We start from the raw sequence: 15,768 nt of genomic DNA, 5'->3' as shown, positions 1-15,768 counted from the left end.
GCTGGAGGTCAAGAGTGATGAAGGGACACAGAGAAAGTTCTGGTGATCATGGTACAAGCATGGGAAGGAGGTGACAGGGGAGAAAGTAACGGGACAGCTGTTGGGGATGAAACTTTTCAGTAAGAGATAGAGTTCCTAATTTGCATCAGCTTTTTTTTTTTTTTTTAGATTTTATTTATTTATTCATGAGAGACACAGAGAGGGAGGCAGAGACCCAGGCAGAGGGAGAAGCAGGCTCCACTCAGGGAGCCCGACGTGGGACTCAATCCCAGGACTCCAGGATCAGGCCCTGGGCTGAAGGCAGCGCTAAACTGCTGAGCCAGCCAGGCTGCCCTGCATCAGCTTTTGACTTCAGTAAACCCAGGCAGTTTTTCTTTTTCCTGATTTTGTTTAGGAGAAAAATTCAGTCATCAGAATATTCCAAAATATGTACCTACAGGGAGGTTTACTGGAGGTCACAGATGAGTGGGTGGACCCTGCTTTCCATCTCTGGCATATGTGAAGTTTTGAGGGACGGTTTCAACAAGAGACTCCACATTTTTTAAAAATCCAGATTCCCGGATGCCCAGGTGGCTCAGCAGTTTACCGCCTGCTTTCAGCTCAAGGCATGATCCCAGAGACCCAGAATCGAATCCCACATGGGGCTCCCTGCATGGACCTGCTTCTCCCTCTGCCTGTGTCTCTGCCTCTCTCTCTCTCTCTCTCTCTCTCATTCTCTGTGTGTCTCTTATGAATAAATAAATAAAATCTTAAAAAAAATAAAAATCCATATTCCTGGCTTTTTGTAAAAAGGGAAATTGAGCACTGGGCCCCTATTCCCTTCGAGGTAAGGAGCCGGGTAAGCTGGACAGTTGGATGACCAGCTTTCACCTCTTGTCCTTCTCCTTCTCTTTCCTATCTAAACCTTTTCTTCTCTTTCTTTAAATATACCATGATTGCCTACCTTCCTTTGATATTAAAGATTCTCTTCACTCTCCTTACTCACTGAGCTGGGATGAGAGGCAAGGAGATGAGGTGCCCAGCAGTGGACATGTAAGGAGGGCACTCAGGTGCAGCACCTGGTCCTGCTCCCTTTTTGCCCGTTACCTTCCCCCTCTTGGATCAAATCTCAGTTGAAACATAATTTCTCAAGGGCCATCCCGGAATAGAGTTCTCTTTAATTTACTTAAGATCTGCTCCTACAGCAAGTGAGACCGGTTTTCACTTTAAGTCAGAGATTTTTAAATGCCCCTTTAAAATATTTTTGTTCTAAATTTTAAAAGTAGATATTTTTAAAATGAGGAAAATAATAGTCCTGTATGTATTATGGCAAAACATTACTGACTTTGCCTTGAACGGCTGCCCTAACACGGGCACTAATTACTACGTGATACTGGGTTGACTCTGTTGCCCCTGACCCTCCTGGCCAAGGTGAAGGGGGTAATCCCATCGAGGTTTCCTGTTTAAGTCTCAGAACCAGGAGCACGGTGCACATGGTGAGGATTTTGGAGGTCACTCATGGGTGTACTGCTACAAAATGAGCCGATTATTGCTTTGTGACAGGATCCGAAACCTGCATGTGTCGGGACAATTTTGTAGCTTATATGTCAAGCCAAATAGTTGGGTAGATGGTTTTTTCCCCCCTCGGTGTTCCAGTCAACATACTTACCATTTCTTGTATCTTCCTCATGAAGATACTGGTAGCTACACAGTCTTTTATTATTGTCACTATTCTAAGTGTTCTTATAGCTATTAATAACACATAGTAATAAGGCTCGCCTTCTGACATAGTACATGATTCATTCATATATTTTTGAATATGGCCTGTCTCCCCTCACTAGAAAGTAAACTGCATGAGGATAAGGAATTTTGTCTATGTTTTTTAGCATCTGCCTTCTTTTTTTTAATTAAAGATTTATTTATTTATTTTAGAGACAGAGTGAAAGAGAGAACACACAGGGGCAGAGGGGGAGGGAGAGAGAAGCCAAGCAGACCCCAACGCTGAGCTCAGAACCCAGTGTGGGGGGCTCCATCTCACATCTCGAGATCAGGACTTGAGCCGAAACCAAGAGTCAGGTGCTTAAGCAGCTGGCCCAGCACCTGCCCTGCTTGACCATGGTCAATGGTCAGTGAGTCACATTGATGACTCATGTCACCAATTCCAGAATCTTCATGGGCTACTTACTCCAGTCAGACACCAGCTCCTGCTCCCTAGAGCCCCTCTGCACTGGTCTTAGGGCTACAGCTCCAGGTGCTACAATTTGTGGCGATATATGTGGGCCAATTGTAAGCTTCTTGATGTGAAGCACCTTGTCTAATTCATCTCTCTGTTTGCAATGGCATCTAGCATGGTACAGATTTCAAACAAACAAATGCACACACAAACTGTCTCATTTAGATCTTCGAGAAGTCTGGCTGGTGACAAGTGCATATACCTGGAGGCTTTGACAGGTAAGCCCAAGGATGAGGCAGGAGGGGATCCGCGGGGACCCTGAGAGGGCCTGTTAGTTTAATAGGCCTTCCCTAATCATCTCCAGCAACAGCTGTCAGGCAGGAACATAGACTTGAGGCCACCAGGACTTTGGTTTTACAAGCAGAACAAAAAACCTGATATTGTTGAGTGCAGTCTCCTAATTTTCATATGTTGGTTCAAAAAAACCCCAAACAAATGAATGCTGACCAAAACAGCATATCATGGATCCAGTCAATGGCCGGCCAGTCTTCAACCTGGTGTAAGGGAATGAGTTCAGTCACCCTTAGTGGGGAAAGTATTCTCAAGTGGTGATTTTCCTTCCTGACCTGTGGTCTCCAATTATTTCCATTTGCACCACAAGCTGCTTTCTTTTGTTTGTCTAGATAGGTAGGGGAAGAACGAGGTTGGAGATGCTCAAGTTTAAGGACAGGAGAGGATGCTTAACAGAAGATATGAAAGTCCCCATTTGTGCTTACAGAACTGATCCTCCTACTGGGACAGAGATCAGCTCGAAGGATGCCAGGGAAGGGGAGTGAAGGGGGATAGAGATGGTGGGATACAGAGTCAGGAGGAGAGCCAGTACCAAGGTGGCCAGGGGTCAGCCCCCTGTCCGTGCACCTGTCCAGATCAAACCACACTGCCCCAGGCCATAAGACTCTGCCTCGGTGAACAGCCCCACCACCCAGAGCCCCATGCACAAAACACTGCTGGCAGCTGGCCCAACAGTGCGTACATCCTTCTTCCTCTTTCTTGTTTTCAGAAGCCCATGCCAGTTTCCTACGATTTCGTATAATTTGAAACGTCACTTATATGACTATGGAATGGGTTTATTTATTAAATAAATTTTTAAAGAATTCTCCGTTTTCATTTCTAATATGGGAAACAAGGATGAATATAACCTACGTAAACAGAAGATCTTTGGGGTATTCCATACGTGCTAAGAGTGTAAAGGAATGCACACGCACACACAGGAAAAAGAAGAAAAGAATTGGGAGGCACAGGTGTAAGGGTGTAGGTGTAGGGTAATTGTTGGGTGAGCATTGTTGAGTAAGTTAATGGAGGAGTACTTCCTTCCTTACACCGTGTGAACTGGCAGGGCACAGACATCTCACGTCCCAGAGCCAAGGTCGTTTGTTTTTAGCTCTCTTTATGGTATGCCTACTTCTTACAAGTTTTGTGGAATTGATGCAAGAGAACTTCCCTTCCGTCCGCTCGTGGCCCCGCCCCATCCACAACAGGCCCCGCCCACTCCCCGCCCAGGCCCCGCCCCCGCCGCGCCCAGGCCCCGCCCCCGCGAGGCGCGCCCCCTGCCGTCCGCCGCGGGGACTCCCGGGCGGTTCGCCACACCCCCCACTTTCTGTCGGCCCACAGGGCGTTGCCTGTGCCTTTAATTGGCACGTACCAAGTGCTTCCAGGACACATTTCCTCCGCGAGTCCCGGGCGCTGGGGGGCCGCGGGCCGGAGACGCGGTAGGAGGGGATGCGGGGGCCGCGCTGTGTGCGGCGCAGCTCTGGGCCCGCGGGGAGCGACTCTCCGCCCCGGCCCGGAGCGCGCCCTCGCCGCCCTCCCCGCCGCGCGCAGTAGTCCAGTCCCAAGATGGCGGCCACCATGAAGAAGGCGGTGAGTGGGGCGCTCGGGTGCGGGATGCTCGGCCGCGGGGGGCGGGCGGCGGGGGGCGGCCGCCGGGGCCGGGCGCGGGCCGCGGGGGGGGTGCGGTTCCGCCGGCCGGCGTGGCGCGGGGGCCCGAGGCTGCCGGCCCCGAGGGCGGCCCCGCGGCGAGGCCTCCCCGCGCCGGCTCCCCCGGGCGTCTTCTCAGCCCCCACCCGGGCCGGCCGAGGCGGGGCAGCCGGGTCGGGACCCTCGGGGCCTACCCCCCGGGCAGCCGGTCGGACCTCGGGGCTCACCCCCCGGGCAGCGGTCGGACCCGGGGCTCCCCCAGCGGGCGGGGCAGCCGGGTCGGGGCCCTTGAGGTTCCTCCATTCCCCCCCGCCCCATGGCCGCCGGGTCGGGACCCTTGAGGTCCCCCCCATCCCCCCGGGGCAGCCAGGTCGGGACCCTCGGGGTTTCCCCCCATCCCCTCGGGGCAGCCGGGTCGGGACCTTCGGGGTTCCCCCCCCGGGGGCAGCCGGGTCGGGACCTTCGGGGTACCCCCCCCGGGGCAGCCGGGTCAGGACCCTTGAGGTTCCCCCCCCCCCGGGGCAGTCGGGTCAGGACCCTTGAGGTCCCCGCCATCCCCTCAGGGCCGCCGGGTCGGGACCCTCGGGGTTTCCCCCCATCCCCCCGGGGCCGCCGGGTCAGGACCCTCGGGCTCCCCCCCTCCGCGGTCCCGGCCCCGCCCCCGCCCTCGCGGTGCAGCAGCCTCACGCCGGGCCTTTTACCTGCTCGTGGCCTTGGAGCCCCCGCGGGGGTGCCCCGGGCGCCGCCTCGGCCAGTAAGGAGGCCGAGGCCCGGAGAGGCGGAGTCTCGAGCCCCGGGTCGCGCGGCTGCCGCCCGCCCGCATCCCCGCCCCGCATCCCCGCCCGCATCCCCGCCCGCATCCCCGCCGGACGTCCCCGTTCCCGCCCGAGACCCCGGGTCCCGACGGCGGACGGCGGCCCGGGGCCCAGAAGCCGGCTGCTGATGTGCCCGATCCTCCCGGGAACTTAGCGAAGACACGGTTTCCTGCCACTTTACAGATGGAGAGACTTAGCAGAGCAGTCGGTGGCCTCGAAATGACTCAGCTAATCAGCAGAGCTGCAGTTCAAACTCGGATTTTATGTTGTTCTTCCCGAAGCCCACCTTTTATCCCACTAAGCGAGTGTGAGCTCCCTGCTTACAGCTTCTAATTCCCGGAGTCCGCTCAGGTGTCTAAGACTATCTAGATTGGAGACAAATAAAATGGGGAAGGGGGGATGCTAATAATGTCTGGTGATTACCGAGGCCTGCCTTTATATGATGGGCTAGGTGGGCTCGGTTCTGAGCGAGCCCCACGCATTATTTTAACCTCACACTCGTTTTCAGAGGCTGCTTTTATCTTTATTTTACAGATGAGGCAACTGTGGTCCGCAGTAAATTAGCATTAAAGTGAGCACAACTCTCTAGAGCTCGTGTTTTCAAATTTCCGTGGTGTCTGATGGGAGTCCCCTGGCTAAAGGGATTTGCTTGCATTCAACTGCAAATTCCTTGGCTCCCCTACTCAGCAATATGCTCTGTCTGAGCCACCTGCCTCCATTGTAGGGTGCTAAAACCAGGACCGCCCCAGGCAAACCAGGGGGCCATTTGCTCACTCTATTGGTCTGCCATCCACAAGTTCTTACTGAGTGTCAGAGTAGGGTTCAGGGTTAGGGTGATTCAGAGGAGTATGAAACTTTGTGAGACTCACTCCATCTCTATTTTGTAGTTTACAGAGGCCCTTGGTTTGGTGTGGTCTTTAATTCCATAGAAGATGCTAGTTGTACCCCCCCACACACACACACACACCCCGTTTGACAGGTGTGCAGACCAAAGGGCAGAGAGACGAAGTAAACGTTGAGAGAATGGTAGAGAAATGATTTGAACCTTGGACTTGGCAAAACTTGATTGCCAACATATTTTCATTCATTCAGCAAACTTTTTCAGCCACGTAAGGTGGCACAATTTCAGTTTTTAGGTGATAAGCAGTGATGAGCAATGATAATGCTTATACCGCCTTATCCTCATAGCATCGTAGAACCGTAGAACTTACGTTCTGCGGGGAGAGGCCGGCATTACTCAGTAGTCACACAAGACTAAAATTCCCAGCTCTGCGAAGAACTATGACAGAAAGGACTTGTGACACGAGGGCTGGAGTAAGGTCTGCTTTGTGACCAGAGAAGGCTTTCGTGAGAAGGTGTGATCTATGCAATGACCTAAGGAGAGGAAAAGGAAGTTGGGAAGGGATGGGGCATTCTAGAGAGGGAGTATCAGCTGCAGAGCCCCTGGATGTGTTTAAGGAAAGGGTGCCCAGGATGGCAGAGAATCGGGGGAGGTTGAGCCAAGATGGTAAATGAACATATCGAGGCGTGGGTGGTGGCCAGAGCATGGAGGATTTTCTTCATTATCTTAGTCAGACTGACATGATATGTGCAGCAGCCTCCTGCAGGTGTTTTCCAGCACCGTGAGCAATTTCTGATGGGTTAACTACACGTACACTCTGGCCCTCTGCCCACTCTGGGAGCAAACAGGCATGTCAGTGAGTGGGTGTGAAATATCATGGGGATAGCCCCTTGAGTTTAATAAAAACTTTGCAATTCGGAATGCTTTACCTTTGTAACACGTTTATGTCCCAGTGGGTCATGGCTTTTCTGGTGAGAGCATTTGGGTGAGGTAATTCAGTCCTCTCCAAAGGTCTGCTTTCCAAGATGAGGTTCTTGGCCTTCAGAGGACTGTGTTTGATTTCTGTCCTTGATCCTGAGTACAGTTGTCCCCTTCCCCAGAGAGGCCAAGGAAGCCCCCTTCACTCCTTAGCCCCCAACACTGCAGCCCCTAACCTATTTTGTTTTCCCCACCACGTGTATCATCATCATCTAGCATCATCTTGCCCACCTTGCCTTTTGCCCACCTCCTTCTCTAGAATGTAAGCTTGCAGGTATTCGTGAGGGTGGGACTGGGGGGGGGAGGGGTAGGAGGGCCTCCCTTTCCACTGTGGCACATGGGAACCATTTACCAAGTAGTTGTTAAATGAATGACTGTAGGCATGAAAAGTGAGTAAAAATACAATGCAAAATTTTATATCGTGGAGATTTGGCAGACACCTTTAAAAAACAAAAATAAAGGCAGACCGAAATTGGCCAGAGTTTCCTTCTGGGCTTTTAGAACACTGGTGGACTCGGCTGTCAGCCCACATTCTGCCGGTGATAGCCAAAGTCAGCGTAGGACAAGACCCAGTGTGGTGGTTCATGTCCCTCTCCTAATCCTGTAAGGTGCTGAGTCTCAAGAAAAGGGTACAGTCGGGGTCCAGGGAATTTTAATTTCCACTTTGAATCTTGAGTAGTCATATTTCTCTCTGGCCTAGCAGAATTTTCTTCTAGATCTTTGTTCTTCCTCTCTAATGATTTTTTTTTTTTTTTGGGTAAGCATTGTTCAGGAAATAAAACATTTAGTTATCATTTATTAAAAGGCAGCTCCATCTGCAGGTCCTCAGTTTATCACCTCTGCAAGGTAGGAGGAACTGGCTTCCCCGGTTTACAGGAAGAAGCCTGAGGTGGCTCCAAAAAATGGAATAATTTGTCCAAGGTCCCGCCTGCTTGGATTTGAATCCATTCTTACTATGTTGACCACTCTGCCCCCAATAAAAAATAAGTCCTTCCTCTTTGAGTTCCCATGGCTTTGTGAGCAAGCAGTGAGCACGATTGGCTTTCCTGAATGCAGGAGTCCCTCATCTCTGGGGGTGTGGCTCCCTTTGAGAATCAGGAGAACTGTGAAGGCCCTTCAGAGGAATGCACAGACAGGATATGCCATGCTGCACAGTGTCGGGGGTAAATGGACTGTTCAGTGTCTGTGGATCCCCAGGTAAGAATCAGCCCTTCCCTGCCAAAGTGAAGCTTCACGCAATGTCGGAGTGTTCCACAACAGTGAGATGAAAACAGAAGCCACTGCCAGTAGTCTTGGAAGGTGCTGACTTACCACTTTTTGCTGTAAACAGAACTCCGCTGGGTGGTGTACAGTTTAACCACGGACTTCACACACTGCCTCACACGGCGACTGCGGCCCTGAGGCCCCAGTGAGGAAACCACCGCTAAGGAAACGGACTCCAGGCCCCAAGTACATGCTGGGGGCTGCTAGGAAAGGAAACACCTGCTTTGGAAAGATAGAAACAGGTGGCCAAATTCCTTCGCAACCCTGTAAGAAACGGTGTGTATGTGAGTCTGATCAAGCTGGATTCAGAGTCACATTCAGAGACCCATATATTAGCCTCAGCTGTGTGTCAGGCCAGCCCCGCGGTAGTTGCTTTCATGAGAGTGACCCCGTTCAAGCCTCAAGATGACAAATGCATCTATAAATACATAGTGAAGTTTTGAGGAGCTCAGTATTTTAAACGCTCCAGGCAAGCAGGAACTCTCTAGAATTCTCTGTTCCCTGTCTGCTTTGGGAATTGCTAGTTCTTATGTAGGCAAAACCCCTCAAATCCCAAGATACCTAAATATGGGCTTTTGGTGTCTGTAGTGCAGCTCAGTGTTTCCCAACTTCCGTATTCCTAAGTCACGCACAAGGTTGACCATTCAAAGCTCTGTGTATCGTGATCTAAAGGAGTTTTTCAGGATACCCTCTGGGGGTCTCTGATGCTGAGCCTGATGCATGTGAAAGTGTCAGTTCTGTGATGAGAGCCCAGGCCAGGGGAGGGCTGAGTTCCAGGCATCTGCCTCCGTGTTCTGTTCATCAAGCTCCAATCTCGTTTGACACAACAGGTTGCCTTTCAACCTCTGGGGAAATAAAAATGTGCACCTCTTATGTGACTGGTCACAGGAGACCAGGTGAAGGGAGGAGGCATGGTTGTTGTGAATCATTACAAAAGAGCAAAAATAGGCCTGATTGAAGCTCACTCTCGCTCGCTCTTTCTGTCCCTCCTCCATCACATTCTAATCAAGGGCTCTTGTTCTTATCTTATAAATGAGGGGAAGCTCCAAGGAGAATCTAGTATTTAATTTCTTTTTGTTTCTTTTCTTTTTTTTTCTTTTTTTTTTTTTAATATATGGTACCCCTTTGAGAATCCGGTGAAAACCAAGGACTTCCTGTTGCCTCTGACAAATGTGCATGATTGCGTGTCCACATGTGTTTTTACATTCAGTTTCTTTTTCTTTTTTAAAAGAAATGGCCAGAGTTTCCTTCTGGGCTTTTAGAACACTGGTGGACTCAGCTGTCAGCCCACATTCTGCCGGTGATAGCCAAAGTCAGTGTAGGACAAGACCCAGTGTGGTTCATGTCCCTCTCCTTATTTATTTATTCATGAGAGGCAGAGACATAGGCAGAGGGAGAAGCAGGCTCCATGAAGGGAGCCCGATGCAGGACTCGATCCCAGGACCCCGGGGTCACGCCCTGAGCCAAAGGTAGACACTCAACCACCGAGCCACCCAAGCATCTCTTACATTCAGTTTCTAAGAGCTTGTGGGCCTGTCTGGACTCTGGAGTCATACTTACCTGATTTGAAATCGAATTCCACCACTTAATACTGGCTTGTGACTCGGGGGACATTATTCTGTCTGTGCCACACTTTCTCCATCTATAAAATAGTGCTACTTCCTAACGGTCATACTTACTAAGATTCATTGAAGGGTTTGCAATGATGATAAAGCACTAGAAAGTTCTTGATACATAGTAAGAGCTCAATGTTAGCTATTTTATACTTTGTCATCTAAGTACTCTAATTTTATTTACAAATGTAATCACACTATTTCTAGACATTCAATTTTAATCATTTTATAGTACCTCATATCCTGTTCTTAATGAAGACATGTAAATAGGGTCTGCGTTAAAAGAAACATAATTTTTACCATGTGTGGAATACAGCCACTGAAATGCATAGTAACCCTCTAGCCAGTGTATCAATTGCATTAAGCATTAGAAACCGTCAGGTTCCTGACAGCTCCAATAAGCTTGTGTAGGTTTTAACTCTGAGAGAAGAAATTGGTATGAAGCCTTTACCAGAACTCATTACCACATCATTTTTGCTTCCTGGGTTATCTTGATGAAAGAATGTTCCAGCTCGAGAAATTCTGCTCTAGACCACGGTTGGCTGGCTGACTTAGTTCAGGACTTAATCTTATTTATATTTGAAATGTTTTTAGGCTTAGGCATTATTCCATAGACTATCGGAAGAGATTATAGATGTATGAACAGATCTGGAGCTTGTGGAGCAAATACTTAAAAGGCCTTTGTGATTTTCTGTACCTTTTGCGATTCTTGACTGTATGAGGGCAGATAGTTTATTGAATTATTTCAGAGTTATATAAGAAGCTAACCTATAACTTCTCCAGTAAAATCAAAAAATATTGAAATGTTTTCTCAGGCTGCAGAAGATGTCAACGTTACTTTTGAAGATCAACAAAAGATAAACAAATTTGCACGGAATACAAGTAGAATCACAGAGCTGAAGGAGGAAATAGAAATAAAAAAGGTATTAAAGAAATATTTATTTAAGAAAAATGAAAGATCTTTATACTATAGCTGTTTTTTGTTTTGTTTGTATTTTTTTGTTTGAGAGAGAGTGCGTGCAAGCAGGGTTTTGGGGGACATAGAAGGAGAGAGAGAATCCTAAGCAGGCTCCACGCCCAGCATGGAGCCCAATGTGGCTTTTGATCCTACAACCCCAAGATCATGACCTTAGCTGAAATCAAGAGTCTGATACTTAACCCACTGAGCCACCCAAGTGCTTCTGCTATAGCTTTTTAAAACTGAATTCAGTAATACATGATTCTATTTCTCTGGGCCCGTTGTTGCGTCTGACATAACCCACTCTAGTTAGTTGAAGAAAAAAGACCTTGCTTAAGGGATGTGTGAGAACTTCCAGAGTGTTGAGGGGGTGAGCCTGAGCTGGTGCTCCAGGAGCAGGCCCCAGAACCGCGTCTCCCGAGAACGTGGCTGGTGCTGGAGCTGCTATTGTTTCCAGTGATCCCAGAGCCAGCTGCGTCCTCCAGCACGGGAAGCTGTGCTGCAGACTGGGAGTGCTGGGTGGCACCCCCAGCCCTGCCCACCCACAACTCGGGCCTGTGCCCAGCAGCTCCTACGTGCTCCTCCGAGCTGAGCTCCAGTTCAAGGACAGTTGACTGGTGGAATGTGGGTTCATAGCTACCTTCATCCTCTCATTGGGCAAGGCTGAGAAATGGAGGTTTGCTCTGTTTTCATTCTACCACAGGAGGCAGAACTCACTAGGTGGAAATTGGCAGAGTAGGACACATTTTGCGTGGCCACAGATGCCCGCCGTCCCCCACAGATGCTTTTAGCATTCTGGAAACAGCTAGAGGCAGTGAGTTAGCTTTTAAGCGCTTCCCTAGAAAATGCCATGGAGAAACGTAAGAAAGTCTTCTGTGAGTGTGGTGATACCTTTGTGAAAGGGTCTCTCACAGAGTTGGCGTCCCCAGATAAAACTTGGCTTTTCACCTCCGTCAGGGAATTTTAATTATGAGTGTGCTTTTCATTGCCATTTACTTTTGTGTTTCTAGAAACAACTCCAGAATTTAGAAGATGCTTGTGAGGACATCATGCTTGCAGATGATGATTGCTTAATGATACCTTATCAAATTGGTGATGTTTTCATTAGCCATTCTCAAGAAGAGACACAGGAAATGTTAGAAGAAGCAAAGGTATGCTGGAGTCTTTCCCTGGGTGAGGGAGGCTGACTTCCATTAGGGTGTGTGTTGTTATGAAGAACACGTTAATTCCAGGTGTAGGGAAATAATGGGGCCTAAGTGATACTGCGTGGGTTTTTACAACATCCCGGGCATGCCATGAAATGAAAGCCTTGGAGGCATGATCTTACGTAATCCCAACAAGGGCTCTGGGAGATGCGGAGCCTTCGTCCCAACTTAGAACTGAAGGTCGGGGCTGAGAAAGGTCATGGGACTTACTCAAAGTGACACAGAGGGCCTAGGTAGCCTTTTGACCCCAGAACCCATGCTCTAAACTCACTGTGTGGAAACTATAGAATATTACAGGGTAGAAGACAAAAATCACCTGTCCTCCTACTACCCAGAGATAAGCACCCATAGTGGACATTTTCATTGGTTCTTATGTTTACACCTACTCTTTTCTCTGCATAAGTTTACTTCACATTTTGGTCAGTTAACATTCTACCAGAAGTACTTTCTCATTCTATTTAGTGTTCATTTGTCCAGCACATCTTCACTGAGGGCCTGCTCGGGGCCAAGCACACGTGCTTTGAAAACATTTCTGATGACTGTCTCACATCATGCGGGTGGACACTGATTCAGTTCACTGCCCTCCTGGTGTTAACATGAATTGGTTCCCAGTGTTTTCCTACAGTAATGTTGTAGTGAACATTCTTACACTCAAGTCTTTTTCACGTTTAGGATTCTTTTAGGAAATAATCAGGCAGGTGTCATTACTGGTCAGAGTATGGATTTATGGACAAAATTTGAGGCATTTGAGACATGGTATGGAATTAGTTTCCAATTCACACGCCCTCCAGCTGTCTGTGAGAGGAGCAGTCACGTGCACGAAAGACTGGTAGCTATCAAACATTTTCTCATTCTTTGGAAGTTTGCTTAATTAATATGAATATTATTTAAAATATTAGTCTCTGTTCTTCAAATGTCCTGGAAAGCAAAAATTCCTCTGAATTAAACTCTTGTTTAATAAGCCTTGGGAAGAACTAACATTTCTATTCCTGAATCTTTCTATGCAGAAACATTGGTGTTTTCCCTTATGTATAAAACCTTTTTCTTTCACAGTAAAATTTTATAGTTTTGTTCTTTTTTTTTCCACCATCCTCAGATACTCTTGTGGAATATAGGTTATAGTTTTTGTCACTGCTGTGAACGCACTTCCCTCCCTGTACCCCACACAGACCGTGAACCTTTATTCTGTTGTTCATTCATTTATCCATTCATTCCAGAAGTGTTTGTTGAGTGCTTAATCTGTATCGTGTTCTGCCATGAACCCGGATACGGGGAAGACAATGAAATATGCCTGGTTCCTGCCTGCATGGAGCATATGGTGTAAATGGAAAGAGAAAGTTCAGCAAGTAAAACTAGTAATGAGTGGAAGGTGGTGTGGGCAGAGAGGTGGCTGTAGGAGCACGGAGCAGAGGAGTGTGTCTGCTTAGGTGTCAGGGTCAGGAGGGCTCCCTGGCAAAGAGACAACGCAACACGAAGTGGGTCTTCACCAGAAGAGGGGACGGGATGTTCCAGACCAATGTGGAATGGTCGTTTGTTAAACTGATCATAAAAAGATCATGGTGCAAAAACGCCACTAAGAGAAGTTTTGATTAGTTGGAGATTTGGGAGCCTCCAAAATTGTGCCTTTGTCTTTGAAGAACTCTGTCCGACGAGTTGATAAATGACTTTATTTTAGCGGAGATTGGGAGACTTTCTTTGCAGGGTCAGATAGAAGATACCCTGGGCTTTGTGAGCCATCCAGGCTCTCTCAAAATTGCCATGAAAGCAGGATGTGTAAAAGCATGCCCAGAGCCACAGTCCAGTAAAACTGCACAAACAGGTATCAGGCTGGATCAGGCCCGTGGGCTGTAGTTTTTGCTCACCTGGCCCTAAGGCGAAGAGGAGCCTTTCAGGGGCTTTTAAGAAATGAGTGATACATGATAGGACTTGGCTTTTAAAATAATTTTCTTGCATGTCATAATTTCACTATGAACTAGGTTTTCAGGGTAGAGAAGTTTTATCTCCTTTCTAATAGCTGTATGTCATCTTTGTTTCTCATAGCTGTGGTTCTCAAACTTTTAGCAGGCATCAGAGTCCCCCAGAGGGCTTGTTGAAAATACTAATCACTGAAATCCCAAGAACTTCCAAATCAGAAGGCCTGGAGTGCAACCCCAGAAGTTTCCAAGCATTCTGGGGGCCGTATTTTGAGATTCAGTGGCCAGGCTTTGAAATGAATAACATTGTCAATACTAGGCATTCTTCCCTAGTTCCTAATATTAATGGGTATGCCATTTGTGCAACTTCATATTTTCTTGGTTATGTTCAGGAGAAATCCTTTTTTTTTATCCTGGCCAGTAAGGAACTTCTGACATTCCATGCATTTCATGTGAGCAGCACTGCTCTGTGTCAGAAATGAGGCACCCGTTACTACTGTCTCTCAAAGTGGCTCCAGGGGCCCAGTAGTTGGTGAAAATTTCTTCCAGATTCTGACTATAAGTTGTTATTCTTAATTATTGGTGTTAGTGTGAATTTTTATCATTTCTTCTCGTTTCATAGTTATTCTTGAGGAAGTTGGAAGAGGCTGTGTTGGAAGCCAGGCCTGTGATAAAACTTGTTTACCAGAAGTATTTGTATAGAGGTTCTTTATTAGGGTATGATAATTTGGGAATTAATTTTCTTTTTTATCCCTTTTGTTTTTTAAATCAGCAAAAACTGAGAAGATTGACTTGATTCATTCTATAATAAGCAAATATAAATTATGAATTAAAAGTATCCACATTCAGACTTTTGGTTTAGATTTAATTATCAGTGTTATTTAGCTGCCCGTCCCAAGTTTAGAAAGTTTGACCTAAAATTCTTCCCAAATATTTCATCCACAGATGCTCAGTAACCATCCACTGAATAGAATTAATTTAAATTATTTTTTTTTTCCCCAGAAAAATTTGCAAGAAGAAATTGACGCCTTAGAAGCCAGAGTGGAATCAATTCAGCGAGTGTTAGCGGATCTGAAAGTTCAGTTATATGCAAAATTCGGGAGCAACATAAACCTCGAAGCTGATGACAGTTAAACATTTTATAATACTTTTTTTTAATTTGTTTAATAAACTTGAATATTGTTTAAAATGATAATTTCCCTTCTTCAAATGATATGGAAAGCAAAACTTTCTTTTTTAAAATTTTCATTTATTTAATGGAAACTTGCCTATTTTCACATGTCTTGCTTATTTATTTTATATTTTTAAAAGAAGACAGTATTCATCTATGTATTTTGCATAACGATTCTATCAAGTGTAGGGGCTTTATGTCATGTTATTAAAATCGGTTAAGCAACCTTTTATGTTTCTATATTATCATTCAGAATATGTGTTGCAGTTTTTATTTATAAGGAAGTCTCACGGTTGGGTCATGTTGTTTATATACATCTCTTCCAGTTGCTGTTTAGAGGTGGTGAAAGCACTACAGAAAGATCCCATCCTACATCTGTCCACTTTACTCACTCTACCACCAAAACTTTGTCAAATGCTAAAAAAAAAAAAAAAAAAAAGTATATATTTCATTTAAATATGCATATATCATGTTATATCTGGACATAAATGTTTCACAAGTCTCTTACGTATGTATCAATGTCCTAGATCTTAGTAAAAGAACCAGGTAGTGCTGAGATATGTTGGGGCATGCTGAGCTTCATACATAGAGCAGAATGACAGAAGAATATTTTAGAAACCAAGAAATGTATCAAGAGGAAGAAAGAAACATTAAGGATTTTTTAATCATAAATTTTAGACCTTATTACAGAGCTTTAATTGGGGTTTATACTGATAATGATGATGTTAAACAGCTGTGTTTTTAAAGATTAATAAGCTTTTCTCTTCAAGAATACACTGACCTCTGCCACCACCACCCCCATACACATTTTGGGATTCGGAAGGACCTAATTTTATTAACTTTCCAGCAGGTGGCACTCATACACCAAAATAACCAATGAAA

At 46.7% G+C, this 15,768-nt stretch overlaps 1 protein-coding gene across 1 annotated transcript; it reads left to right on the top strand.

Annotated features, from left to right (window-relative positions):
* The first annotated feature begins 3,820 nt into the window (after nucleotides 1-3,820).
* Nucleotides 3,821-15,118, top strand: PFDN4 (prefoldin subunit 4). The gene is made up of 4 exons (XM_055306784.1): nucleotides 3,821-4,072; nucleotides 10,455-10,562; nucleotides 11,608-11,748; nucleotides 14,718-15,118. Exons 1-4 carry the CDS (start codon nucleotides 4,049-4,051, stop codon nucleotides 14,847-14,849), a joined length of 405 nt encoding a protein of 134 aa, XP_055162759.1. The 5' UTR covers nucleotides 3,821-4,048; the 3' UTR covers nucleotides 14,850-15,118.
* Nucleotides 15,119-15,768: the final 650 nt, after the last annotated feature.

The sequence above is a fragment of the Nyctereutes procyonoides genome, unplaced genomic scaffold (genome assembly GCF_905146905.1).
Source record: "Nyctereutes procyonoides isolate TBG_1078 unplaced genomic scaffold, NYPRO_anot_genome, whole genome shotgun sequence".
NCBI classification, from domain to species: Eukaryota; Metazoa; Chordata; class Mammalia; order Carnivora; family Canidae; genus Nyctereutes; species Nyctereutes procyonoides.
This window is presented reverse-complemented; position numbering and strand designations above follow the sequence as displayed.